Raw genomic sequence first — 24,979 nt, forward strand, 5'->3', positions numbered from 1 at the left:
AGCTCCTTTGGTCTGAGATTCTTAAAGAGACAGGTAAGAGTCTAGGATGGCAGGGCTGTGCTTTCAGTGTTACAATCCTTCCTTAGGAGGCCCAGATGCCTGGGAAACTCGGAACTTGAGTGGGACAGGTGGGAAAATGGAGAAACGGTGAAATTCCTCCGGAGGGCGTGAAGTACCAGCCAGGGGCGGGGCTTCTGGACTCCTGGGGCGCGGGAAACCTGGAGGGAGGAGCCTGTAGGCTCCGGGGCGGGGCCTCCAGTCTCCGGAGCTAAACACGCGTCGGGAGGTGCGGACTAAGGAGCGGGGTTTATGGATCAAATGAGACACATAGATGCCCCCGGGAATGTAGTCTAGTGCGTGGGGACATTCCCGAAGGCTTTGAGGAACTGAGAGGGAGTAGAAGGCTTGAGCAGCGCCCTTTCTCTGCCGGAGGACGCGTGTAAACAGCAGCACGTGGCCGCGGATTTGGGGGTCGCGTCCACGCCCCTTTTCACAGGGACCGCACCGCTTGGGGCGGCGGGCGGAGCCGCAGGACGGCGGCTAGACAGGGTGACCCGACTGCATTCCTGGCCAGTGTGTCAGCGCCACTCCCCGCCCCCTCTGCTGTGATTTCGGATCCCATTCCAGAATTGGGGCGTCCTCCCTTCTCAGGGTGTGAGCGGCTTCTGAGAGCGGAGGGAGGGTCAGGAGAAGGGGATGTGTGTTCCCTCAGCCCAGGATCACCAGGCAGTTTCCCCGGCGTGGGCGAGACTCCGGGACTGCGGGTTCTGAACTACAATTCCCAGAGGGCGCAAGGAGCAGAGACTCCAGATGTCCGTCTCGGAAGCTGCTGGGGATTGTAGTCCCAGCCTACGACGTTAGACTCTTGCTGGGAAATTGTATAAGCATCCAACCCACCCTTTTTACCGACGGGGAGATTGGGATTCAGAGACTCGAGGTGATACTGATTTAGCGAAGCTGTCTTCTCGCCTTAGAGGCGGGGCATGTGAGTCTCCCCCAACCTCTAACCTTCTACCCCTTCAGTGGCCTCCAAATCTTTCTAGGAGGGGGAAACTAAGCCTGGAGGGGTGGGATAGGGACTCAGGAGTCTGCCTCCTGCAGCTCCGGCGAGATTAAAATCTGGATGTTTATAGCTACTCTAGATAGCCCTCGGCTTCTGGACCTCGCCCTTCCTGTCTGTGAAATGGACTTTGGGTGATTCCCAATGGGAACGTCTCGAGAACTACAAGTCCCAAGGTGCTCGAGGCGACCCCTACTCCCTCTCCTCTCCGGGACCCGCCTCCCTCCAGCCGGAGTCACGTCGTCTAACCTGTTCCCGGAGCCTGCCCCGCCCCGTCCTCCGCTCCCCGCAGCCGGAGCCGGAGCCGGAGGAAGTCCCCCGGTGCCAGGATCTGCCCCGGATCCGTGAGTTCCACCCCACCCCTCGGGGGTCCAGCGGCTCAGGGGGAGCCCGACACCGCGTCCCTGGGAGGACTGGGAGGGGACTCGGACACCGATTCCCAGGGCGGGTTTGGACGTTCTCAGATGCCAGGGTCCTTCGAAGGAAAGAACTCCTATTCGCTGGGCAGAAGGAAAGGGGACTCTGATGCCTGAGTTCTCAGGATGGAGGGCTCGGACGCCGTGGCCCCGGGGAGACGCTGGAGCTGGGACTCCTGAGTCCCACCAGTTGGGCGCTCTCGGAAGCCTGAGTCTTTGAGTAGAATTGGAGTATGAGATCCCTGCGGCTTGGGCAGAAATGACAAGACTCGGACTCCTGGGGCTCTGGAATGGGCGGCCATCCCCGCCGCCCGCCAGCCGCCTTCTCGACCGAGCCTCTAGGTCTCGAGGCCGAATTAGGAGTGGGATGGGGATAGTGGAACTCGGGTCCCTGGAATGTGACAGGACAAGCCCCGGAGGTCCCCCTGGAGGCTAGATTCCGCCGCTCCCTATACTTTCTGGCCCTGGGGTGGGGGCGAGGAGGGGGAACCGGGGCAACTCTCCAACCTCCGTGGGGCTGCGAGATCGCCAACATATCATTAACCCGGGTGTCGGACCTGCCTAACCAGGGGAGGGACCGCCACCCCAGGGCGCCCCCTGGTGGGAGCGGGATCCTCCCATTACCCGCACGGAGGTGGGAAACGCTTGGGGCTTGCAGAGGGGCTTCTGGAACTCAGGGCCGAATTCCAGAAGGTAGGATTGGATTCTGGGAGGCTTGTGTGGCTGGGCACTACACAGTCATTGCGCAGAGAGGACAGGGGGTAAACTGAGGCTAAGTGCCACACAGGCAGCAGAGTTGAGTAGAGTTTGGCGTTCCCTTCCTTCCGCAGCTGTCTCAGATAACAAGAGTTGATTAGAGTTTGGCTTCCTCCCCCTTCTGCAGCCTGTCTGGGAGACGGGATTCCATCCACTCCCACCAGATTTTCGGACTAACCTTCTCCCTCCTAGGGCTCCTCGCCCTGACCCTGAGGTGAGAAATGTCACCTCCCACCCCCATCTGTCTGACCTGAGGTTGTGTGGGAGATAAGCGAGGGATAGAGGCTAATTCTGGAGGTGTGTGTCTGTCCTTGAAGCTGGGGGAGGGCATGGACCGGCACCTCCCTCTGTCTCCCCCCTTCTCTCCACCCCTGTGCGTCATGTGAAGGGATTAAACAAGGGGGTGGGGGAGGAAGGGGGTTCTGATGAGAGAGGGAAGAACTCCCTACTGTCTGGGCTTGAAGGGCATTTGGTGATAGCCTGGGATGAAATTAAAAATAATAACCGTGGCTGCCAAGACAGAGCTCACGGAGAGCCAGGCTCAGCGCTGATAGGTCGCTGGTAGGTCGATGGGATGGTTCCCATTGTCTACAGACGACTCGGGCAGCTGCCCAGCGGTGGTTTACGGACTCCACCCCAGGGAATGACTTCTCCCCACTCCATGGGGAAACTAAGGCCAGAGAGCAGGCACAACCCACACCTTGGGCTTTTGCCCCCTTCTCTCTGGAATCTTCTAGGACTCCCCATGCCCCTCTGCCTAGATTATTGGGGATGATCACTGGCCAGAAGTCACTAATGCCCAGAGAGAATGTAGGGGTTAGGAAATCGAGACTCCAGAGCTCAAAACTCATGGCTTTTAGAATCTCAGAAAGAGCAGACCGGACTCTCTTGGGGAGGGGTGGGGGTAGGGGGGAGATTACTCTGGGTCTTGAGCCCTCACTGTGTGTCAGATCCTATGTTATCTTAATGAAGAGCCAAGAAAGGTCCGTAATTAAGAATCCTGTACCTGTGAACTTTATTTTGTGCCCTGCGTTGTTCTAAACAGTGTACCTAAATTATGTCACTCAAACCTCACACCCTTTTGAGGTGAAGGTATTAATTCTCCCATTATACACACGAGGCAACTGAGGCACAGAGAAGCTATATAACTAGCCCAGGGTAGAGACTTAGGGGAACACCAAGTCCTAGAGAGGGTGGGGGCTCTCCCAGCGTCAGTCAGTCCGGACCGAAACGTAGGATTCCAACCAGGGTATTCCCAACCTAGCCCGGAGCTCTGACTCGGTTCCCACTGAGGATGATTCCTCCAGGAAGCCGCCCCGGGATTCTTAACCCCGAAGAACTTGGTCTGGCCGCGTGGGAGTATGGGGGAACGAGAGTTTGGGGGGAACGAGAGTTCGGGGTGGAAGGCGAGGGGAGGAGTGGGAATTGGGGTCAGAGGGTCCCCAAGGGTGGACTGCAGTCCACCGTTGGGGGGGAGCTGGAAGTGCAGGGCAGGGGCCTGGGAGCAGAGGCACGGCCTGTACTGCCCTCGCGCCCCGCCCGCTCCCCCCCTCCCCCCGCTCGCCTCGCCTGTCGCAGTTAGTAAGGCACCTGCCCGGGCCTGCAGCGCATTCCCGGAGGCTGAGCTCACACCCGGTCCGCTGGCCCCTCCAGGTTCGGGCCTTCAGCCGGAGCGCCCCCTGGCGGCCCCGACAACCCTTCCTCCCGCACCAGCCCTTGGGAGGGCCCCACGCCCAACCTTGGCATTTCCTTAGAGTCAGGCTGTCAAGCGTGGGATCTGAGAGCCCTGGAAATTTGGGAAGCCTAAAATCCTCCAGAAGAACATCTCACGGCCAGAATGCTGGCACTGGAGGCCGTACAGAGTTGTCCGTTTTTATATTTTAACAGACACAGAGGGTTTCATGTGTGTCTGAGTGTCTCAAAGCCCTGAATTCTGATTCCTGTAGTCTCTACTTTCTGAGGCCCGAATTCTCAGAGCCTTATTCCTCCTGCGCTTTCTGGCTGCTTGGATCCTCACAATAGTCTTCTAAAGTGGACTGATCTATATCTTCATTCTACAGATCAAGAGGCACTCTTGTCAGGGTCAGACAGGAGTGCCCAGGTTTGAAGCCCGGAAGTCTGGCTTCTTACCTGTGATCTTACCCATTGCACTCTACCCTGCATTCAGCTAGACTTTTAGGACAGTGGAATCTCGGGAGAGAGAGAGAACCCAGTGCAGGAAGGTGAAGAAATCTAGGCTCCCAAAACTGGAGAATTCCAGAACGTTCCAAAGATAGAATCTTGGACTCCGAACTTTTGGACAGTAGACCGTCGAGATGAGAGTTTCAGGCCCTGTAGAGCTTTAATTGCAATTGCAAGGTCCTTACGATCTCAGAATCTAGGCCTCTGAGAGATTGAAGGGGCCTCTGAGAATAGCTGGTTTGCCTCCTCCCTTCACTGTTGGGAAAACTAAGGCCCAGGGAGTGGAGGGGACTTGTTGCTCAAGGTCGCGTGCTCCCAGCACACCCAAATGAACCACCAGCCCCAACAGGTTCTGTTCCGAGGCTTCCCAGACAGAGGCCAGAATCAGCATGCCCCAGCCTGTCGGCCTTCCCACGCCTGCACCTTCAAAGCTAAGGGGCTGGTGCAGACTGGGGAGGTGGCAAAGCTCTCGAGGCGTGGTGGCTGCAGGCGTGGTGGCTGCTGGCGTGGTGGCTGCCGTGGGGATGCGGATGGTGCTGGCTTGACCGGTTCCTTGCAGCCTGGCGCCTCCCCCACTGAGCCAGTGACCACAGCAGCCCAGCAGCCCCTAGCCACCTCCCTGTCTTCCTGCTAACACTGGGTCCCTGTGAGCAAGGTCCACTCTGGGGAGAGGAAGCTGAGTGGGTCCCTGCCCTGGGGGGGACTCTTGCTGTCTGGTCGAGAGGACCCAGACTCACAGGTCAGATCCAGGTGTGAAACCTAGCACTGCCGCGTGATCGTGAACACATGTTTCGGAGCCCCACTTTCCTGCCTACTACTGCGATTTTGACCTTCAGATGAGGTATTGGGAGCAAAGCACTTGGCTCAGTTCCCCGAGGCGGTGGCCCCTGGATAAATAGTTATTTTATTTCATTATGCCCTCAAGCAACTTTCACAGTAGGCGATCAGTGAGTAGTTGGTGAAGGGGTGATTCAAGTCTTATTTGGACCGAGAGAGAGAAATGGACAAGGAGCTATGGAAAGAGAGTGAACAGTACGGGGCCTTCCAGGAGGATTTGAAGGAGTTGGCGTTTCCCAGCGAGGGACATGGAAGGGCATGGCGCTTCCAGTGGAAAAAATTAGGAGGGTAAAGGTGCCATCCGCGCCTCAAGGACCCCTGGGGCCCTGCGGGGCTGGATCTGAGAAGGCTCCCTCCCCTCTCCCCTGCAGGCGCCCCGCTTCCGCCGGCACCATGGACAGCGAGGCATTCCAGAGCACCAGGGACCTTCTGGACCTGAACTTCCAGTGTGAGCTGGGGTAGGGGGCGGGGCTTACCCCAACGGGGGCCCTTAAGGGTGGAGGCGGGGCCCCACCTGCGGGACCCGGGCCCTTACCGCTCTTCCCTTCCGCCCAGCTTTGGCTATGAGACACATGGACCTCAAACAGATGGAGCTGGACACGGCGGCGGCCAAGGTGGATGAACTGACCAAACAGTTGGAGTCGCTGTGGTCAGACTCGCCGACGCCTCCGGGCTCACAGGCGGGAGCCCCCTCTAGGGTGAGCCTTCTCGCCTAGGTCCCCACCTTGACCCCCAAAGCCAGCTTCTTTCCGCCCGGAGTTCTGTCCCATAGGATTATAGAGGCCGTGGGCCATTTAAGGGCACCTGAAGGCGGGGACCAGTAGAAAAAGACATGTGACAAGACCCTCGGGAGAACGGGGCCTTTTGCTAAGTCCGCGCCAGCCTCCGTCCTGATTCCAGGGCCGTCTCACCAGAACCGCTCACCAGGGCTCCCTGTGCCTGAATCACCAGCGCCGGTCTAACTCCCCCGCATTAATTTGCGATGACCGCTTTTGATCTTCTACTAACCCGTCTACTAATGTCTCCTTTGACCCCCTCAATGTCCAGGCCTCCCCACAGCTGTCCCGGTACAGCTCCAGCCCGGTCCCCGAGCACTTTAGCAGCCGTGGGTCTCCCCGGAAGACGGCCACCGACGGCGCGGACACCTCCTCTTTCGGACGTTCCGAGAGCGCCCCGGCTTTGCTTCCCTACAGCCCGCTGTCCCCTAAAGGCCGGCCCTCGTCACCGCGCACCCCGCTCTACCTGCAGCCAGATGCCTACGGCAGCCTGGAGCGCGCGCCCTCGCCACGGCCCCGCGCCTTCGACGGCGCCGGCAGCCCCCTCGGCCGTGCGCCCTCCCCGCGGCCCGGATCGGGCCCGCTCCGCCAGCAGGGTCCCCCCACGACCTTCGACTTCCTGGGCCGCACCGGCTCCCCGCGTGGCAGCCCCCTGGTCGAGGGGTCCCAGGCCTTCTTCCCGGAGCGCGGGCCCTCGCCACGCCCCCAGACCTCAGCCTACGACGCGCCCGGCGCTTTTGGGAGCCCCCTGCTGGGCGCGGGCGGCAGCGCTTTCGCCCCGCCTCTGCGCGCTCAAGGTGAACCAGGGGCCCTACCTGGGGGATGGGAGGGAGGCGGGCCTGGGACCAGCCTCCCGCTATATCCCCACTCGCAACTTCTCCCCAGACGACTTAACGCTGCGCCGGCGGACCCCCAAAGCCTGGAATGAGTCCGACCTGGACGTGGCATACGAGAAGAAGTCTTCGCAGACAGCGAGCTATGAACGTGAGTGGTGGGAGGCCAGAGGAGCTGGGGGGAGCCGGACAGGTGTCGCCCAGACCCTCATGAGTCCCGCCTTGCAGGTCTGGACGTCTTCTCGCGGCCTGCTTCGCCAGGCCTGCAGCTGTTACCCTGGAGAGAAAGCAGCTTGGACGGGCTGGGGGCCACCAGCAAGGTGAGGGGGTGCTGGGCAGGGGCCGCGAGTGAGGTTAGGCCCAGCTCCCACTCGCGGGGGCAACCCCAGGCCTCCTGAGGCTCTGCCTTCTTCATCCCGGGTTTCTCTCCCTCTGCCTGACCCTCTTCCCCTCATTCCCTCTGGCTTCCCTCCCCTTCTCTCCCTTCTGCCCTTCTCTCCCTCCCCCTTCGCTCTCCTCTGTGGTTCTTTATCCCTCACTTCCTCCCACCTGAGCCCCTTCTTTCCGCCTTGCCCCTTTCTCCCCCAGGACAACCTCACCAGCGCCACTCTGCCCCGCAACTACAAGGTCTCCCCTCTGGCCAACGACCGGCGTTCCGATGTGGGCAGCTACCGCCGGTCCCTGGGCTCCGCGGGGCCGTCAGGCACTTTGCCCCGCAGCTGGCAGCCCGTCAGCCGCATCCCCATGCCTCCCTCCGGCCCGCAGCCCCGCGGTTCCCCGCGCCAGCGCCCCATCCCCCTCAGCATGATCTTCAAACTGCAGAATGCCTTTTGGGAGCATGGGGCCAGCAGGGCCGTGCTCCCTGGCTCCTCCGTCTTCCCCCGAGCACCCCCACCCAAGCTACCGCCCCAGCCGCCCCCCCAGCCCCAGCCCCAGCCCCAACCACAGCCCCAGCCTCAGCCCCCCGCCCCAGCCCCCCAACCTCCCCAACAGACTTGGGCCCCTGTGAGCGAAGGTGAGTCAGCCGTGGGGGGCCCCAGAGGGCTGGTTACAGGGAGGACACGTGGCCGGAAGAGACATCGCAGCCAAACACCTGTTTCCAGACACTGTCCCTACAGAGAGCTAGGCTGACAGGAGCTTGCGAATTTGCTCGGGAGCTAGGGATAGCACAGTGGTTAAGCGGGGACCCTGGGATCCGACGGCCTGACTCTGTGCTGTGTGACCTCGGGCGAGTCGCTTAACCTCTCTGGGCCTCAATTTCCTTAAGTGTGAAAGGGGACAGAGCCCATCTCACTGAGATATGGCATTAGATTATTTAATCCGTACAAAGTCATTGAAATAGGGCCTGGCGTATAGGAAGTTCTCAATAGCTATTATATTAGAATCATTATTAATATCTGCATGTGTGTGTATGAGATTAGCCCAGAGCCTAGAGTTAAAGCCAAATGGGTTGAGAGCCCCTCTCCACCACGGACTTGCTCTATGACTCAGGATAAATCAGCTAACCTAGCCGAACTTCTGTTTTGTCATCTGTGAAGAGAGATTAATAGCCTCTACCTCGTAGGCTGTGATGGGCATTTGCCGGAATAACGTGTGTAGGGGATCATTGCTATTTCTGCCTGATCTAGAAGCTCTGCTAGAGAGGGATGAGACCAAGGATTCAGCGCCAGGATTCAGTATTCTGCCTGAGAAGGGAGGCGAGGAAGCTCTTAGAATCTTTGAAAGTCAAATCTATCACGATGGTATAGGGGCGCACAATTCAGAAGTCGGATAGCACTGAGTTCAAATCCCAAGCATGTGGCTTTGGGCAGCTGACTTGCTCTCTCGGAGGCTCAACTCTCTTTCGGTAATGAGGAGACGATAGTAATACCTACCTCACAGAGTAGAGGTGAGAATTCAGTAAGACAGGCGCGGAAGGCACCAGGCACATGCTAAACACTTGATAAATGGGAGACGTCACGATTGGATAGCATCCACAGCTCATGGAAAGCAGCCCAGAGACGGCAAGGAACTGCCCGGAGGTCACACAGCAAATCAGATGCTGGATGCAGGTCCCGGAGGTTGTGGGGAGGGAGTCCGGGGGTTCTCCCAGAGATCCGTCCTCTGATGGGCTTCTTGGTCCTTCTAGGCTCCCCCAAGCCTCCCCTGGAGCTGGAGCCGGAGCCAGAACTGGAGGGGCTGCTGACTCCGGTGCTAGAGGCTGGCGATGCAGATGAAGGCGCCGTAACGCGGCCCCTCAGCCCCACGAGGCTGCAGCCCGCACTGCCACCCGAGGCACAGTCGGTGCCCGAGCTAGAGGAGGTGGCCCGGGTGCTGGCCGAGATACCACGGCCCCTCAAACGCAGGGGCTCCATGGAGCAGAGCCCAGCTGTAGCCCTGCCCCCCACCCACAAGAAGCAATACCAGCAGATCATCAGCCGCCTCTTCCATCGTCACGGGGGGCCCGGGGGGCCCGGGGGGCCTGATTCCGAGCTGTCCCCCATCACTGAGGGATCCGAGGCCAGGGCAGGGCCCCCGGCTCCGGCCCCACCAGCTCCGGCCCCACCCCCGGCCCTGCCCCAGATCAGCGCACCGGACCAGCTACAGAGCATGGTAAGTAATACAAGAGGAAACGGGGATATATTAGCACATGCAAGTGCCCTTTCGCTTTTGGGACAGAACCTGGATATTGCACACGGCACACCTGCCTAACTGGCCAGGAGCCCGGTGCAAGGGAGGCTGGGAAATGTAGTTTTTAATCTAGGCGTGCCTGTGTTCTGAAGACAGGGAGGATGTATAGAGGGAGGCATTTGGAAGTCTTGGCCACACAGAGACTTTCTCTGCTCCTCTCCGTTAACTTGCCCCCAAGGGCATCCCTTCGGGAATCTTGGAGTCTTACAAGCTGGAAATGAGTGCATCTTGGCACAACAGTGGATTTATCCCGGGATAAAGGCTCCTAACTCAAGGCAATCCCCATTTGTCTCCCCGGTTGCTGCATAGTCACTCATGTCTGCCTTCTCTGGGGACCCGCTGTCTCCTCTCCGACCTCAGCAAGCCTGTGCCGTGGCTAGAAATGCCCCACACCGCCCCCCCCAGCCATGACCCAAAATGACCACTGAGTTCAAGTCCACGGTGTTCCCAGACGCTACTCAGAGCTGCTTTCGTTCAAAACTGCAAGAGCACGTCTCTGTGCTCTGAAGCTGTGGGTGTTGTGATCGAGTGCGCCAGCCGCGGAGCGAGGCTGCCTGGGTTCAAAGCCCAGCTGTGCAACCTTGGGCTCAAGTTTAGCCTCTCTTAGCAAGGCTAAGTACCTAGCCTCTCTGGGCCTCGGTTTCTTCATCTGTAAAATGGGGAGGAGAACACCCCCAGGGCTGCTGTGAGGATTAAATATTTGGACACAGAGCTCAGAACAGTGCCTGGCACTTAACTGTTAGCCACTATAGTTAGCATTTGGCCAGGGTGGGTCGCCTGCTGAACTTGGTCCAGCCCCTGCATCTTGGCTTGGGGCAGGTGAGTGTAAGCACAGGGAATAGTCTTGTTCTCTCAGTGTGGACGGACAGGGAGGGGAATGATTTCCAGAGAAGAAGCAGGGACTAGGGAGACACCCCAAAATGCCTATTCCCACGCTCTCCTGAGGGTGGAGCCAAGATTCAGGATCTTGAAATCCAGAAGGGAAGAACGGCAATGTTTTGAAGTAGCCCCGTTATAGAATCACAAAGTCTTGGCCACAGAGAAACTTGAAAACTCACAAGATTTGAGAATTACATCCTGTTAGCAATCTCAGAACTGTGACATTTCAGAACCCTTGGGCGCTAAAGGTTCGAAGAACAGGATCTTAGAATTTAAAAGCCAGTAACACAGACCCTGGTTATCATTTGAGCCAGAAAATCACAGATAAGCGCACTAATATGTTGTAATGTAGAATTCTATTTTTATAAGATTTTATTATTTTATTTTTCATTAAAAATTTTTTTAACGTTTGTTTTTGAGAGAGAGACACAGAGCATGAGTGGGGAAGGGACAGAGAGAGAGAGAGAGAGAGGGAAAGAGGGAAAAATAGAATCCGAAGCAGGCTCCAGGCTCTGAGCTGTCAGCACAGAGCCCAATGCGGGGCTCGAACTCACAAACTGCAAGATCATGACCTGAGCCAAAGTCGTGTGCTTAACCGACTGAGCCACCCAGGTGTCCTTATTTTATTTTATTTTATTTTATTTTATTTTATTTTATTTTATTTTATTTTATTTTACTTTACAGAGGGGATGGGAGAGGGGCTGAAGGAGAGACGGAGACAGAGAGAAAATCTCAAGCAGGCTCCGTGCCCACTCCAGAGCCTGATGCAGGATTCGAACCCACAACTCCAGGATTATGACCCCAGCTGAAATCAAGAGTCAGATATTCAACCATCTGAGCCACCCAGACACCCCAAGATTTTATTTTTTTAATTCTTAAAATGTTTTGTTTTTGAGAGACAAGAGACAGAGCGTGAGTGGGGGAGGGGCAGAGAGAGAGGGACAGAATCCAAAGCAGGCGCCAGGCTTTGCACTGTCAGCACAGAGCCCAATGAAGGGCTCGAACTCACGAACTATGACATCATGATCTGAGCTGCAGTCAGACACTTAACTGACTGAGCCACCCAAGCACCCTTTAAGGTTTTATTTTATTTTATTTTTTTAAATTTTTTTTTTAATGTTTTATTTATTTCTAGGAGAGAGAGAGAGACAGCGTGAGCAGGGGAGGGTCAGAGAGAGAGGGAGTCACAGACTGAAACAGGCTCCAGGCTCTGAGCTGGCAGTCAGCATAGAGCCCGATGCGGGGCTGGAACCCACGAACCGAGAGATCATGACCTGAGCGAAAGTCGGATGCTTAACCGACTACGCCACCCAGACGCCCCTAAGATTTTATTTTTTTAAGTAATCTCTACACCCAACATGGGGCTCAAACTCACAAACCCGAGATCAAGAGTTGCATGGTTTACAGACTGGGCCAGGCAGGTGCCTCCAGAATTACATATTTTTAAAATTTTTTAAAAGTATATTTTGAAGTTTCTTTTTTGTTTTTTTAATGTTTTTATTTATTTCTGAGAGAGAGCGAGAGAGACAGCATTAGCAGGGGAGGGTCAGAGAGAGAGGGAGACACAGAATTGGAAATAGGCTCCAGGCTCTGAGCTGTCAGTACAGAGCCCGATGTGGGGCTCAAACCCACAAACCGTGAGATCATGACCTGAGCCGAAGTCGGACAGTTAACCAACTGAGCCACCCACGCACCCCCCAGAATTTTATTTTATTATTTATTTATTTTAATTTTTGTAATGTTTTATTTGTTTCTGAGAGAGCGAGAGTGTGAGCAGGGGAAGGTCAGAGAAAGGGAGACACAGAATCTGAAACAGGCTCCAGGCTCTGAGCTAGCTGTCAGCACAGAGCCTGACGTGGGGCTTGAACCCACGAATTGTCAGATCATGACCTAAGCCAAAGTCGGAAGCTCAACCGGCTGAGCCACCCAGGCGCCCCCAGAATTGTATTTTTTAATGAACATTTCCCACTAGAAAAGAATATACAAACACCATAGTAACTAGGAGGAGATAGATGAAGGAATAGAGGCCAAAATCACAGCAGACAGAACCATGATTAACACTTTGAGTATCTCCTTCCAAAGTTTTGGAAAAAATTCTAACCATAAAATATTAAAGTCCTCAATCATAGAATCTTGGGAACGTGACATCCTGGGTCTTCAGCAATTGGAAATGGCACGGCTTAGCATTCCTGGATTCACGACATATTGGGAATTGGACATAGCTGAATGTCAGAGAAGTTTGGAAATCAGTGGCTCTTGGGATCTCCAGATTCCAGGATCTTGGAATCGTTGACATCAAAGACCAGAATCACAAACGCTATGGGCTCAGAATAAATGAATCTTGTAGGAGGATGCTTGAACATCAAAAAATAAGAAAGCACAAGGAATAAATACTCTAATTCTGAACATCTGGAATTAACATCGGGCAACCTTTTGCCCTGTGTGTTTCACAGCATCTACGCTTTATAAAAGAAAAAGACGGTGGCTGGGTTGAATATCGGGCTCCCGGGGCGCCTGGGTGGCTCAGTCGGTTAAACAGCCAACTTCTGCCCAGGTCCGGATCTCACAGTCTGTGGGTTCGAGCCCTGAGTTGGGCTCTGTGCTGACAGCTCAGAGCCTGGAGCCTGCTTCTGATTCTGTGTCTTCCTCTCTCTCTGCCCCTCCCCTGCTCTCTCTCTCTCTCTCTCTCTCTCAAAAGTAATAAACATTAAAAAAAATATATCTGACTTCCACAATCGTCAACTCAAGGTCTCCCAGCTACCTCTCAGGTCTCAGGATTCCATAATCACCAGATTCCTTGACGACTGTAGGGAACCAAAGGCTGTAGAACTGAGGTACCCTCCCCCCACGCCGCTCTCTGGACTGTGTTCCAATCCCAGCCCCCACCTCTATCTAGTTGGATGACCTGGGGCAGCTACTGCCGTCAGGTCCCTGAATCTCTGTTTTCCCCTTTGAGTAATGGGTATATTACCAAACTCACCCAAGTCATTGAAGGCCCCCTCTCTGCCCCCCAGGAGATGCGCTCTGTGCTGCGGAAGGCGGGCTCCCCGCGCAAGGTCCGCCGCGCCCGCCTCAACCCGCTTGTGCTCCTGCTGGACGCCGCGCTGACCGGGGAGCTGGACGTGGTGCAGCAGGCGGTGAAGGAGGTGAGCGCTGCCAGCGTGCAGGGCAGGCAGGGTGGAGGCTGGAGGGCGCGGGGTGGCGCCTCGGGCCTGAGTCTGTGTCCCCCGGCCAAGCAGATGAACGATCCAAGCCAGCCCAACGAGGAGGGCATCACGGCCCTGCACAACGCCATCTGCGGCGCCAACTACCCCATCGTGGACTTCCTCATCGCCGCTGGTGCCAACGTCAACTCCCCTGACAGCCACGGCTGGTGAGCCCGGACCCCGGACGGTGCTGCGGGTTAATGCACCTGCTGCGGAGTGGGGGTGGAGGGCGCGCACGGCCTCTCATGCACGCCTCCCCGCCTAGGACACCTTTGCACTGCGCTGCATCCTGCAACGACACGGCCATCTGCACGGCGCTGGTGCAGCACGGCGCAGCAATCTTCGCCACCACGCTCAGTGACGGCGCCACGGCCATCGAGAAGTGCGACCCCTACCGCGAGGGTTACGCTGATTGCGCCACTTACCTGGCAGGTGCGAGGCAGCGCTGGGGCGCCTCTGTGTTGAGGAAGGGGGTCGTGGGGACCGCGGCCAGGCAGCAGCTAGCCATCGGGGAGGGAGAGGAAGCAGACAGCCAATCACAGGAGAGAAGACGTGGGGGCTGCACCCATCAAGTGGGAGGATCCTAGAGGAAGGGCAGCGGATGGACCCCCGGAGAGGGGGGGCTGGGCCTCCCCCCTGGCAGGTGCAAGCTGGGGGTGTGGGGTGAGCATACGGGGCCCATCTCGAGGGATGCCGGCGTGGGCAGTTGGACGTTCCGAGTATACCTTCTACCTGTCACAGGGCTGGGCAGGGGGGCTGGGCTGCCAGTGGGAGATACAGCGCCACACAGGTGGCAGATGAGCAGGCCATGGCTTCTGGGGAGGGGCTTGGGGACTCTTCCACCTGTAGTGAAGCATGAAGCTACTACCCTCATAAGAGGGGCCGCATCATCTAATCAGTTGATGGGAGGAAGCAGGGAGCCTATAGCATGGGGGTGTGAATATCATGTGTATTGCACACCCCGGCAAATGGCCCACCTGGGGTGGGCAAATTGCAACATAGGGCGGGGGTTGGGATATCACAGAGTCGGAGTAAGGCAGGCTGTAGGACGGGGTGGGGGGAAGAGGGACATGGGATAATATTTTGGAGAGGTGAGCCTCTACACGACAGCCACAGCCACAGGGCTTATCATGAGCTAGGAAGGGGGCAGGGAGTGCACTGTCATTGGGCCATTACACCTTTGTACAGGTAGGTGGAGCCTATGAGATGTGAAGCTTGTACATTCTGCCTGGGAGAGTTCTGCAAGGGTGAAGTACAGATCCCACAGCACACGGGGGTGGGGTGGGGGGGGGGGACTGGAGCCTAGTGGACTGAGCTGCTGGAGAGAGGGAGCGTGGTGGACTGTACCATCTGGAAAGGGGGTTAAATTCTTGACGGACAGCTGACCACTTAAGGTGATCCGAGGCGGTGGGGCGGGTGGTCTGTACCATCTGGAGAAGTTATGGCATCCTCTTTGGAGACTCTGTCTCTCTCATGTGCTCGCTTCGGCAGCACATATACTAAAATTGGAGACTCTGTCTCTTGGGGACGGGGCAGCACTGTGGACGCGCCACCCGGAAAGGGGGAGTCGAGACCACTTAAGGGAGAGGAGGGAAAAGGCTGTACCGTCGTCGGAAGGAGGGGTTGAGACTAGAGAGACCATGAACTCAAGTTGGGGAGGGGGATGGTGCACAGGCGATTGTACCTCTGGGAGGGACTTACCCATGTCCAAGAGGGATGAGGACCACTGATCTTCCTTTGGGGTTGGACGCCCAGTGTGATGCACCCCGATGTGATGTTCTCGGAGTTTGAGACTGCGGGTCCTGGCAGCTGAGTCCTGCTTAGGCGCCCTTCTCCAGGCAGGGATACACAGCTTTGCAAGGGGGCTCATCCCTCAGCTGGGGCGGCGTGTCTCGTGTCCCTGAGTGCCCTTGCCCCCCACCCCCCTCGACCGAGCGCTCACCACCCCTGCTGTTTTGTGTTTCAGACGTGGAGCAGAGCATGGGGCTGATGCACAGCGGGGTGGTCTACGCCCTCTGGGACTACAGCGCCGAGTTCGGGGATGAGCTGTCCTTCCGGGAGGGCGAGTCCGTCACCGTGCTGCGGCGGGACGGGCCAGAGGAGACAGACTGGTGGTGGGCCGCGCTGCATGGCCAGGAGGGCTACGTACCTCGGAACTACTTCGGGGTGAGCCCGGAAGAGATACTGTGCCCGTGTCCTGTGGCTGTTTGGGGAAAGGGGTGATTCCGTGGGGGGGGGGGGCAGGAGGAAAAGAGGAACAGTCCATTATATAGGGGGCAAGGTAGGTCAGAAGAGTCCATTATGGGTCGTGGGGAGATGGTATTTTGGGGGGGCGGGGAACTCACCAATACTGCCTTACTAATTATTCGATTGATTGTAGCTCAATCAAATATTTTTACTGCCATCCCTAATTATATTACTGGGAGGTAAGGAAGAATATCTTATTTTATTTTATTCTTAATGTTTATTTTGCGAGAGAGTGCAGGGGAGAGGCGAAGAGAGAGGGAGAGCGAGAGTCCCAAGCAGGCTCTGCGCTGTCACCAAGAGTCTGCCCAAGAGTCTGCCACCTGAGCTGCCCACGCTCCCCAAGGAAGAATGTATTTCAGCCAAGGGACGCGGTGAAGAATACCAGTTTAGGAATGGGGGAGGTTAAAGAATTGTGCGTTACTGGCCTGGTGATGAGGCAGCCCTGGGCAGGGAGAGGAAGAATCTGTTAGTAAAATTATTGTAGGATTAACAGAGGTTCTAGGTCAAGGGGGGGAGACCAGGAAGGTCCCGTTATATTTCCAGGGGAGAACATTCCTTTAATTGGGGGGATAGGCGCAGGTGGGTCCCCACCCAGACCGCCATGGTGGCTGGGAGAAGCAGGTGTTTACTTCCCGCTGTATATGGAAGCCTCCACTCCAATTCATCAACTGGGCTGCTGACTCTAAGACGCCATCTAGTGCTTGATCATGAAAGGGACCTCAGGGATTCTGAAGTCTGAAACGAAGGGAGGGGAGGATGGAGATGGCCCACCTGTTGGGGGGAGGGGGTGGATTGGGTGACTCCATTCAACGTGGGGGCGGAAGGAGGGAGGGAGAGTTCCTGGGGTCTAAAGATCCTGTCTCCCCTCAGCTCTTCCCCAGGGTGAAGACCCAGAGGAATAAGGTCTAGCTGGAGAGGAGGATGTGTCCAGGGGCGACAGACCTTTGCCCCAGACCTCTCCCTCAGTAACTGCTGCATCTCCGTGGGCCCCCAGCCCCACAGGGGTGGGGTCCTCACCTCCAGCTCTCTGCTTCCCTGGGCGCCCAGGGGAGAAGGAGAACCCCAGCCTTAAGTTCCGAAACTGTCAAAACTGTCAGCCCGTGGGGGGGTCAAGGTCGGGGCCTGGAATCACGGGAGGCCAGAGACACCGCGCCCCTCCCCCTCCAGCTGCCAAATCGGATCCCGTCCAAAGCGCCCCCCGTTCCTATTGCCAACCCCTGCCACCCCAACACAAGCCAAGACCCCATCCTAGGAGAGCCCGCGATGCGTCACCTCCACTGGATTTCCCTGGGCGTCACCTCTGCCCCGTCTCCCCAGAGCTGGGAGAGAGACACTAGCCTCTACCCGGACCCCTGCCCCACCTCTCCCCAGTCAAGTGCCTTCACACCATGCTGGTTTTATAACCAGCTGCGGAAGTTTCTCCTTATAATTAAAGGTAGTTTGCACGGAAGTTGACCTCTCTCTCTTGGGACCCCCTTCTGACTTAATAAGCACTCATCACTGTTACTGTATTTGCAAGCTGGTATTAAGGCGGCCCCTTTCTAAGGGACTTCTTGCTTTTGTTTGTTTTCTTTGGGGGAGGGGGCTTTTTAATGGGGTTTTTTTGTTGTTTTTTGGGGGGTTTTCTTGGTAACTTCTTGATCCTTCATGTTTTGGGCTCTTTAGGTCTTTAAATATTTTAAGCTTAGTTATTTAAAAAAATTTTTTAAATGTTTATTTTTGAGAGAGAGAGAGGGAGAGAGAGCATGAGTGGGGGAGGGGCAGAGAAACAGGGAGACACATAATCTGAAGCCTCCAGGTTCTGAGCTGTCGGCACAGAGCCTGATGAGGGACTTGAACTTGCAAACCATGAGATCATGACCTGAGCTGAAGTCGGACGCTTAACCGACTGAGCCACCCAGGCGCCCAACACTTAGTTATTTTATAGTATATGTTTGATACTATCACCTGAAGTTCGAGGCCACCTCATTCTACAGTTTGCCGTGTCTGCTGGTTCTCGCTCATGCCGGATTGTTCACTCACTTGTGTTCAAACTGTGGCTTGTGACACTGTCCTCAGCAGGGCTTTACCTACTGGAAATCCATGTGGCCTTGTTGAGGGTATGGCTTATTTAAATTTAAATTAAGTAAAGCTCAATGAGGGGCGCCTGGGTGGCCCAGTGAGTTAGGCACCGGACTTCGGCTCCCATCATGATCTCGCGTTTCCTGGGCTCGGGCCCATGTCCAGCTCTGTGCTGACAGCTCGGAGCCTGGAGCCTGTTTCAGATTCTGTGTCTCCCTCTCTCTCTGCCCCTCCCCTGCTTGCGCTCTGCCTCTCTGTCTCTCTGTCTCTATCTCTTTCTCAAAAAGAAATAAACATTAAAAAATGTTTGACATTGTCCATAATAAACAGTTACAAAATCACTGTAATATTAAAGCCGGTATGTTAGTGGAAGAGGCAGACAAGAAATAGAATACTAAGCAGAAAAAATACCTCAGATGCTGATCACCGTTGTGGGAAATAAACTGAATCAGGAGAGGCGGATATATCGCACCTGCTTGGGTGGTAGATTCATTTCCTTTGGCTGCCTCAACAAATGAGTCTGAACTCAGGCTTAAAACAACACACATTTATTTTTCTTACAGTTCTGAAGGTTGGAAGCCCAAACAAAAAAAATCAGTTTCACTGGCTGAAGCCAACCTTGGCAGGGCTGCGTTCCCCGAGGCTCTGTGGGAGAGTCCTTTTCCTTGCCTTTCTTGGCTTCTGGAGTCGCATTCCTTATTTTCTTTGACTCTCCCCCCTTCCTCCTGCAGTGGAGCTTCTAGATTCTGGTACATTGCCTCTGTTTCTGCCCTGCTGTTGGATCTCTCCCTTATAAGGACATTTGTGATTATACTTGGGGGCACACCTGGATATCTCAAGTGCCTTAACTTCATTGCACCTGCAAAGTGTGTTGAATCCAGAGATCAAGGGCCCAGAGATCTTTGCAGACCATTATTCAGCCTACCCAGGGGGTGTTGCAATTTAAGTTTTACTTATTTGAGAGAGAGAATCCCAACTGGGCTCCACACTTCCACTGAGAAGCCAGGAACCATGAGATCAACCTGATATTGATCAAGAGTCAGATGCTTAACTAACAGAGCCACCCAGGTGCCCCGGGAGTATTGCAATTTCAGTAGATTGGTTCTGGGCGCCTTGTGTGGCTCAGTCGGTTAAGCAAGCGCGTAGGACTTCAGCTCAGGGCATGATCTCCCAGTTGGTGAGTTCAAGCCCTGGATAGGGCTCTGTGTTGACAGCTCAGAGCCTGGAGCCTGTTTCAGATTCTGTGTGTATGTCTCTCTCTGTCCCTTCCCTTCCCCACCCGCCCCTCGCAGAGCTCTGTCTCTGTCTCTGAAAAAATGAATAAGCCTTAAAAATTTTTTAAATAGATTGGCCGGGAAGTTCTCGCTGATAAAGGAGGTTTACAGAATGTTTGAGGGAGGGAAGGGGAGGGAGGAAGCCACACGGAGACCTGGGGGAAGAGCCTTCCAGACAGAGGGAGCAGTGACTGCAGGGGCTCAGAGGAGGCTGGAGGAAGTCATTCTAAGGTGGCTCGGGATTATTCCTGCCTCCTGGTGTTCTCGCCCTTGAGGAACCCCTCCCCTTGACCAGGGCCTGGATGTAGGGATATCTTTTAAGGAATGGAACTCAGCAAAAGTGATGGACCGTCCCTTCTGACACCAGATTACAGAAGACAGTGACTTCTGTCTTCTTTGCACCTCTCTCTGGCTCGCCTTGCTTCTCCGCCTGATGAAGCCAGCTGCCTTCAGGGACCCCCATGTGGCCGGGACCTGAAGGTGGCCTTGGCCTACAGCCCACAAGGAAATGAATCTCAGCAACCACCTGGTGAGCCTAGCGGTGGATTGCTCCCCAGAGGAGATGGGATGTCTGCAGCTGCTTGCAATTCCCAACCTGCAGCCCCCTTGAGATGATGCTGTTGTTCTGGACCATTACATTTGGGGGTAATTTGTTGTGCATATTCGCCAGCCAGCGCAGGTCCGGTGCTGTGCAGAAGAGCCAGAAAGCCAAAGTATGGCTGGGAGGAGAAACTCGGGGGACTCGGGGGTGGGGGGATAGTGGGAAATGGCGTTAGTCAGGTTAGCAGGACGCTTAGTAGGATGTCTGGCTCACGTCAGTCCAGTCCTCAACTTCATTTCATCATAAACCTGGTTTCATCATATTCTTGGGTGGCTCAGTCAGCTAAGTGTCCCACTCCTGATTTCAGCTCAGGTCATGATCTGACGGTTCATGAGTTCGAGCCCCTCATCAGGCTCTGTGCTGAAGGTGAGGAGCCTGGCTGGGATTCTGTCTTACTCTCTCTCTGCTCCTCCCCAAACTGTGCACGTGGATGCGTGTGCGTGCGTGCTCTCTCCAAAAAAAATAAATAAATAAATAAAAAAGAAAGCTGTATTAAAAAATAAGAATGTCCTTCCTCCTTTCCCCCCACTTGAACAAAGTAACCAGCGAGAGGATGGAGGAGCCCAGAGATGGTGCCTGACCCAGCCTGGGGGTTGTCAGGGAGGGCTTCCTGGAGAAGGGGACGTCTCTGAGACCTGGAGGTGAATTGAGGAATAGGAGTGAGCAAGGGTAAGGTGGGGGAGAAGGCATTGTAGACAGAGGGCACCAGTGGAGACGGATAGAAAGCAGGGGAGTAAGCAGCGAGACAGGGCTAGTTGCTCCTTGGGGGAGGAGCAAGGTTCTCTGAAATGGAAGGTGATGGGGGAGTGTGGCGCAAGCTGAGGGCAAAATACAGGCCCTGCCCCAGGTGGAATATGTGGGATACTTCCCGACACTCCTGGCTACCCACTAACAAAGGAAGGGGGGTTAAGTGCTTCCCACAGTGACGTGGGAAACTAAGGCAAATGAGAAATCAAATTCCCTTACTGCTGCAGCCCATTGATGTCCTTGAAATTGGCAGTGACCTCCCTCCAGGAGTTCAGCTGCCTCCATGATGAACCTTTGCTAGGGGCAAAAGGGAACCTTACTTAACATTATCCCAACCTTGAGGATCCTGTAAGTCCCCTTCCTTTATCTCAACTGCCCCTAAATATATGCTGCCAATCATGCTTCAAGTTTATGTGCCCCCCCCATCTGAAGGGTCTCATGACTGAGGCTTTTTTTTTTTTAACAAAAGGTAACAAAGGGCGTTTCCCTAGCTTCCCTAGCCAGCCCCTCAAGGTCCTGGGAACCTCGCTTCCAAAATTCCTTAGAGACTCTATCCCTGACCCCTTCCCAACCTGAGGGTATATTACAAATTATTGGTGACAACCCTAGTGCAGCTCTTCCTGCCCACGGGTCCTGTCCCCATGCTTTCATAACCTCACCTTTTTGCACCAAAGACGTCTTCCAGAATTCTTTCTTGGCCGTCGGACGCTTAACCGACTGAGCCAGCCAGGCGCCCCACTTCCGAGGTCTTAGCCTGACTCTCTTTGCCAGTTTCAAGGCACCCCAAGTGACTGATGGGTTCAGAACGCAAATTTGACTGTTTCCCTCCCCCGTGGTTATTTACTCCTCCCACGGATATTTATTGATGCCTCACTGTGTGCCAGGCCCAGTAGCAAGGACTGCAGATGTGGGAGTGAACAAAATGGACAAAACCCCTGTCCTTATGGAGCTGCTGTTGTAAACAAAATAAAAAAGTCAAATATTTAGCACTTCAGGTGGTCTGATGGGCTCCGAAGAAAAATAAAGCAGGGGGAGGCAGATACAGTGGGTAGTGTATGAGTTTGTGTGTGTGTGGGAGGGGGGGGGTTTAAATTTAATTTGGTGCCATTGACAGCACGGATCTGAAGGATGCGAGGCAGTCCAGGCACATGGAAACCAGGGGAAAGAGCATTCCAGGCAGAGGAAAGAGCAGGTGCAGAGGGCCTAAGGTGGGAGGTGCCTGGAGTGTTCTGGAAACAGCAAGGAGGATAATGTGGCTGAAACAGAAAGAGCTAGGTGGGAGCGGAGGGGATTAGAGAGGGAAGGTGGGTCGGTGTGGGGGTATTCAGGGGGTGCAATAGTTAAAGAGGGTTCTGCAGGCCGCTCTAAAGATGTTTGGCCTGGCCCTGCCCTCTCCAGCTACATTGTCTCTCCTCTCTCTTTGCCTCTGCCCTTCCAGCAAACAAGCTTCCTTCGCTTTCTTCTGGCCACGGATTTGTGTACAATATTCCCTCTGGCTGGAACACCAACACAGTTTCCACTTCTCGCGTGCATCCCCTTCTCGAACTTCCCGTCTCTACTCAAACCTCGTTTCCTCAAGGAAGGCGTTTCTGACCACTCCACACCCCTTCGTCAACAGCGCTTTCTCTGTATGTAGCCCTATGGTTTCCAGAATTTTCCTGTCACGGCGCTGGTCATGCTTGTAACCATATATTGATTTGTAGGCTTAATGTCCGTTCTTTGAGGACAGGAACAGGGGCTGTCTTGGTCACCTTTGTGTTCCCAGGGCCTAGCAAAGGGTCACGTGAGGGACAGAGTAGAGATCCCATTTCTAGTTGTTGAACAATCACATAAAAGCTACTACCAGCATTTACGGAATGCTTGGTATGAGCTAAACCCAGTTTTAATTGCCTTATGTGGGTTAATTTAAGGATCATCTACGTGGTAGAGAATCTAATTGTTCCTACTTTGCAGACGAGAAGTTAATTTGACCAAGGTCACTCAGCTAATAGTCAGTGGAGCCAAGATTTGGACCAGGCATTTTGGTTCCAGAGTCCACACCTTAGCCATCAAGCCTTTGCATTACTGCCTGATTAGGAGAGTATCTGGCAAACAGTAGGCGGTGACTAAATGAGAGAAGTCTAGGGCACAGCAGGCATTTCACAGATGCATGTTTGTCTTGTGCAGCGAAGACATTCCTAAATCGTGGGCTCTGTAAGGGTCCCCAATTTTCCTGTCATTTCCTTTCGACTGTCCGCTAGATGATCTATGCAGATGCAGGAAGACCAAACAGTAATGAATGGGATCGATTCTCTCGGTTCTCTGCCTTCATGTTTTGTTCTTGGCACTCGGCGATCCTCAGCTACGCCTCCGACACCTCCTCTCCCGGGGGTCCGCCCCCCCCCGCATTGCAGTGCGCACGCGCATTACCCCTCCAAACCCCGCCCCAGGAGAGTGACGGGCGGCTTCAGCCAATGGCGTCGTGAGAAAGGAGGAGCGGCGCCTCGAGGCCTCCCCGCGGATCCCGCTGCTCTGAATATTTATGAGGGAGGCGGGTCAACGCCGCTTCTCGCCGCGGCCGGCGCCATGAAGTGAGACGGGGTTCGGGGTTTGCTGCTGGCGGGCGGGTTTGGCGGGGTCTAAAAGATGGAGGGGCCAGTGGGCGAGCCCGGGGCCTGGGCAGGGCGAGAGGGTGCCGGAGGAGCGGGGTTAGCCGCGGGGACCCGTGGGGCGGTAACGAGGACGGTCAGCGAGGAGATGCCGAAGGGACCCGCGCGGCTCCTGGGCAAGTGGGGGATGCTCGGGGGCAGGGGGACCGGCAGGTGGCTCCTCTCGGCCGGACCACGAGAGGAGAGTGGGGGCTGGGGAGGGGCCCAGCGGGCGGGGGGCTGACCCAGCCGCCCCCGCCGCCAGGCTCAACGTGGACGGGCTGCTGGTCTACTTCCCCTACGACTACATCTACCCGGAGCAGTTCTCTTACATGCTGGAGCTCAAACGCACCCTGGACGCCAAGGTGGGTGGGCCCCGGCCGCCGCTTCCCACCTGACAAGTGGGACTGCCCCGCGTGCGTCTAAGGCTGAACTTTCTGGATGGCTAGGTTTTAGGAATCTGAAGTCCTGGGGAAGCCAGCGCTCCCCAAACTCCTGGCATCTAAAATAATAGTTCACGGGGCGCCCGGGTGGCCCAGGCCATGATCTTGCGGTCCGTGAGTTCGAGCCCCGCGTCGGACTCTGTGCTGCCCGCTCAGAGCCTGGAGCTTGCTCCCGATTCTGTGTCTCCCTCTCTCTGCCCCTCCGCTACTCATATTCTGTCTCTCTCTCAAAAATAAATAAGCATTAAAAAAAAATAATCATGATAGCAGCACCTAACGTTTATCGGAGGCTGCGCCGCTTTAGAGCGGCTCTCCGGGGTGGAAGCCTAGACCCCCAGCTGTGTGCAGTCGGGGGAATCACATAATCTCCCTGTTGCACGATTTTCACGTGTGTAAAATGGGCTTCGCAAGACTGCCTGCCCTCAGATGTTAATGTGAAGGTCGTAGGAGTTAATTCAGTAAGTAAGGCAGCAGTTCTTAACTGGGGACGATTTTGACCCGCCCCCCCCCCCCCCAGGCAGTGTCCGGCGACATTCCTGATTGTCATATTAGTGGAGGGAGCGGGTGCTACTGGCATTTAGTAGGTAGAGGCCACGGACTCTGCTAAACAGTCTAGTGCACAGGACAGCCCCCTTCCCCCACCAGCCTAGTGTTATCTCACCCCCAAATGTCGGTAGAGTCTAGTTTGAGAAACTCCGGTGGAAGACACTTAGAAGCCATTCCAGGGGCTCCTGGGTGGCTCAGTTGGTTGAACTTCCCACTTCGGCTCAGGTCGTGATCTTGGGACTCCTGAGTTCAAGCCCCGCATCTGCTCGCTGCTGTCAGCATGGAGCCCGCTTTGGATCCTCTGCCCCCTTTCTCTCTGCCCCACCCCTTTCATGGTGTCTCTCTCTCTCTCTCTCTCTCTCTCTCTCTCTCTCTCTGTCTCTCAAAAAAAAACAGTTAAAAACAGAGGCAGTGTAAGGCACAGAGTTAAGTGCTGTGGGAGTGTTTGCTAAATTAAAAGAAAAAAGTCACTACATGTCAGTAACCATGCTAAATATATAACCCTCAGTTTCTCACTAGTCTTCATGGTAGTTCTGTAAAGAAGTGCATATTAGGCCCATTTTATTTATTTACTTATTTTTTTAAATGCTTTTTTTTTTTAAAGTAATTTTTTTAATGTTTTATTTCTAGGAGAGAGAGAGAGAGACAGCGTGAGCAGGGGAGGGTCAGAGAGAGAGGGAGTCACAGACTGAACCAGGCTCCAGGCTCTGAGCTGGCAGTCAGCACAGAGCCCGACGCGGGGCTCGAACCCACGAACCGCGAGATCATGACCTAAGCGAAAGTCGGACGCTTAACCGACTAAGCCACCCAGGCGCCCCT

General features: G+C 55.3%; 2 protein-coding genes across 7 annotated transcripts in view; both read left to right on the plus strand.

Moving 5' to 3' along the window:
- The first annotated feature begins 4 nt into the window (after positions 1-4).
- Positions 5-17,312, plus strand: PPP1R13L (protein phosphatase 1 regulatory subunit 13 like). Of its 6 annotated transcripts, XM_039249715.1 has the most exons (14): positions 1,334-1,404; positions 2,307-2,446; positions 5,622-5,698; positions 5,806-5,948; positions 6,298-6,823; positions 6,912-7,010; positions 7,088-7,179; positions 7,448-7,874; positions 8,988-9,451; positions 13,423-13,554; positions 13,648-13,781; positions 13,880-14,046; positions 15,581-15,780; positions 16,732-17,312. In XM_039249715.1, exons 3-14 carry the CDS (start codon positions 5,644-5,646, stop codon positions 16,768-16,770), a joined length of 2,478 nt encoding a protein of 825 aa, XP_039105646.1. In that variant the 5' UTR covers positions 1,334-1,404; positions 2,307-2,446; positions 5,622-5,643; the 3' UTR covers positions 16,771-17,312. The 6 variants fall into 6 exon arrangements, with proteins under 6 accessions (XP_039105664.1, XP_039105627.1, XP_039105646.1 ...); XM_039249733.1 differs by lacking the exons at positions 1,334-1,404; positions 2,307-2,446 and adding an exon at positions 5-33; XM_039249696.1 differs by lacking the exon at positions 2,307-2,446 and having other exon boundaries at positions 1,133-1,404.
- A 5,769-nt stretch (positions 17,313-23,081) lies between these two features.
- The window catches only part of ERCC2 (ERCC excision repair 2, TFIIH core complex helicase subunit), a 16,727-nt gene continuing 14,829 nt past the window's right edge, over positions 23,082-24,979 (plus strand). Inside the window, exons 1-4 of the mRNA XM_039249802.1 lie at positions 23,082-23,114; positions 23,437-23,536; positions 24,172-24,180; positions 24,359-24,388. Of these exons, the coding sequence (XP_039105733.1) occupies positions 23,110-23,114; positions 23,437-23,536; positions 24,172-24,180; positions 24,359-24,388 (144 nt within the window). The 5' untranslated portion in view covers positions 23,082-23,109. The remainder of the gene's footprint in view (positions 23,115-23,436; positions 23,537-24,171; positions 24,181-24,358; positions 24,389-24,979) is intronic.

Source organism: Hyaena hyaena, unplaced genomic scaffold (genome assembly GCF_003009895.1).
Source record: "Hyaena hyaena isolate Hyena2069 unplaced genomic scaffold, ASM300989v1 scaffold_9, whole genome shotgun sequence".
Classification (NCBI taxonomy): domain Eukaryota; kingdom Metazoa; phylum Chordata; class Mammalia; order Carnivora; family Hyaenidae; genus Hyaena; species Hyaena hyaena.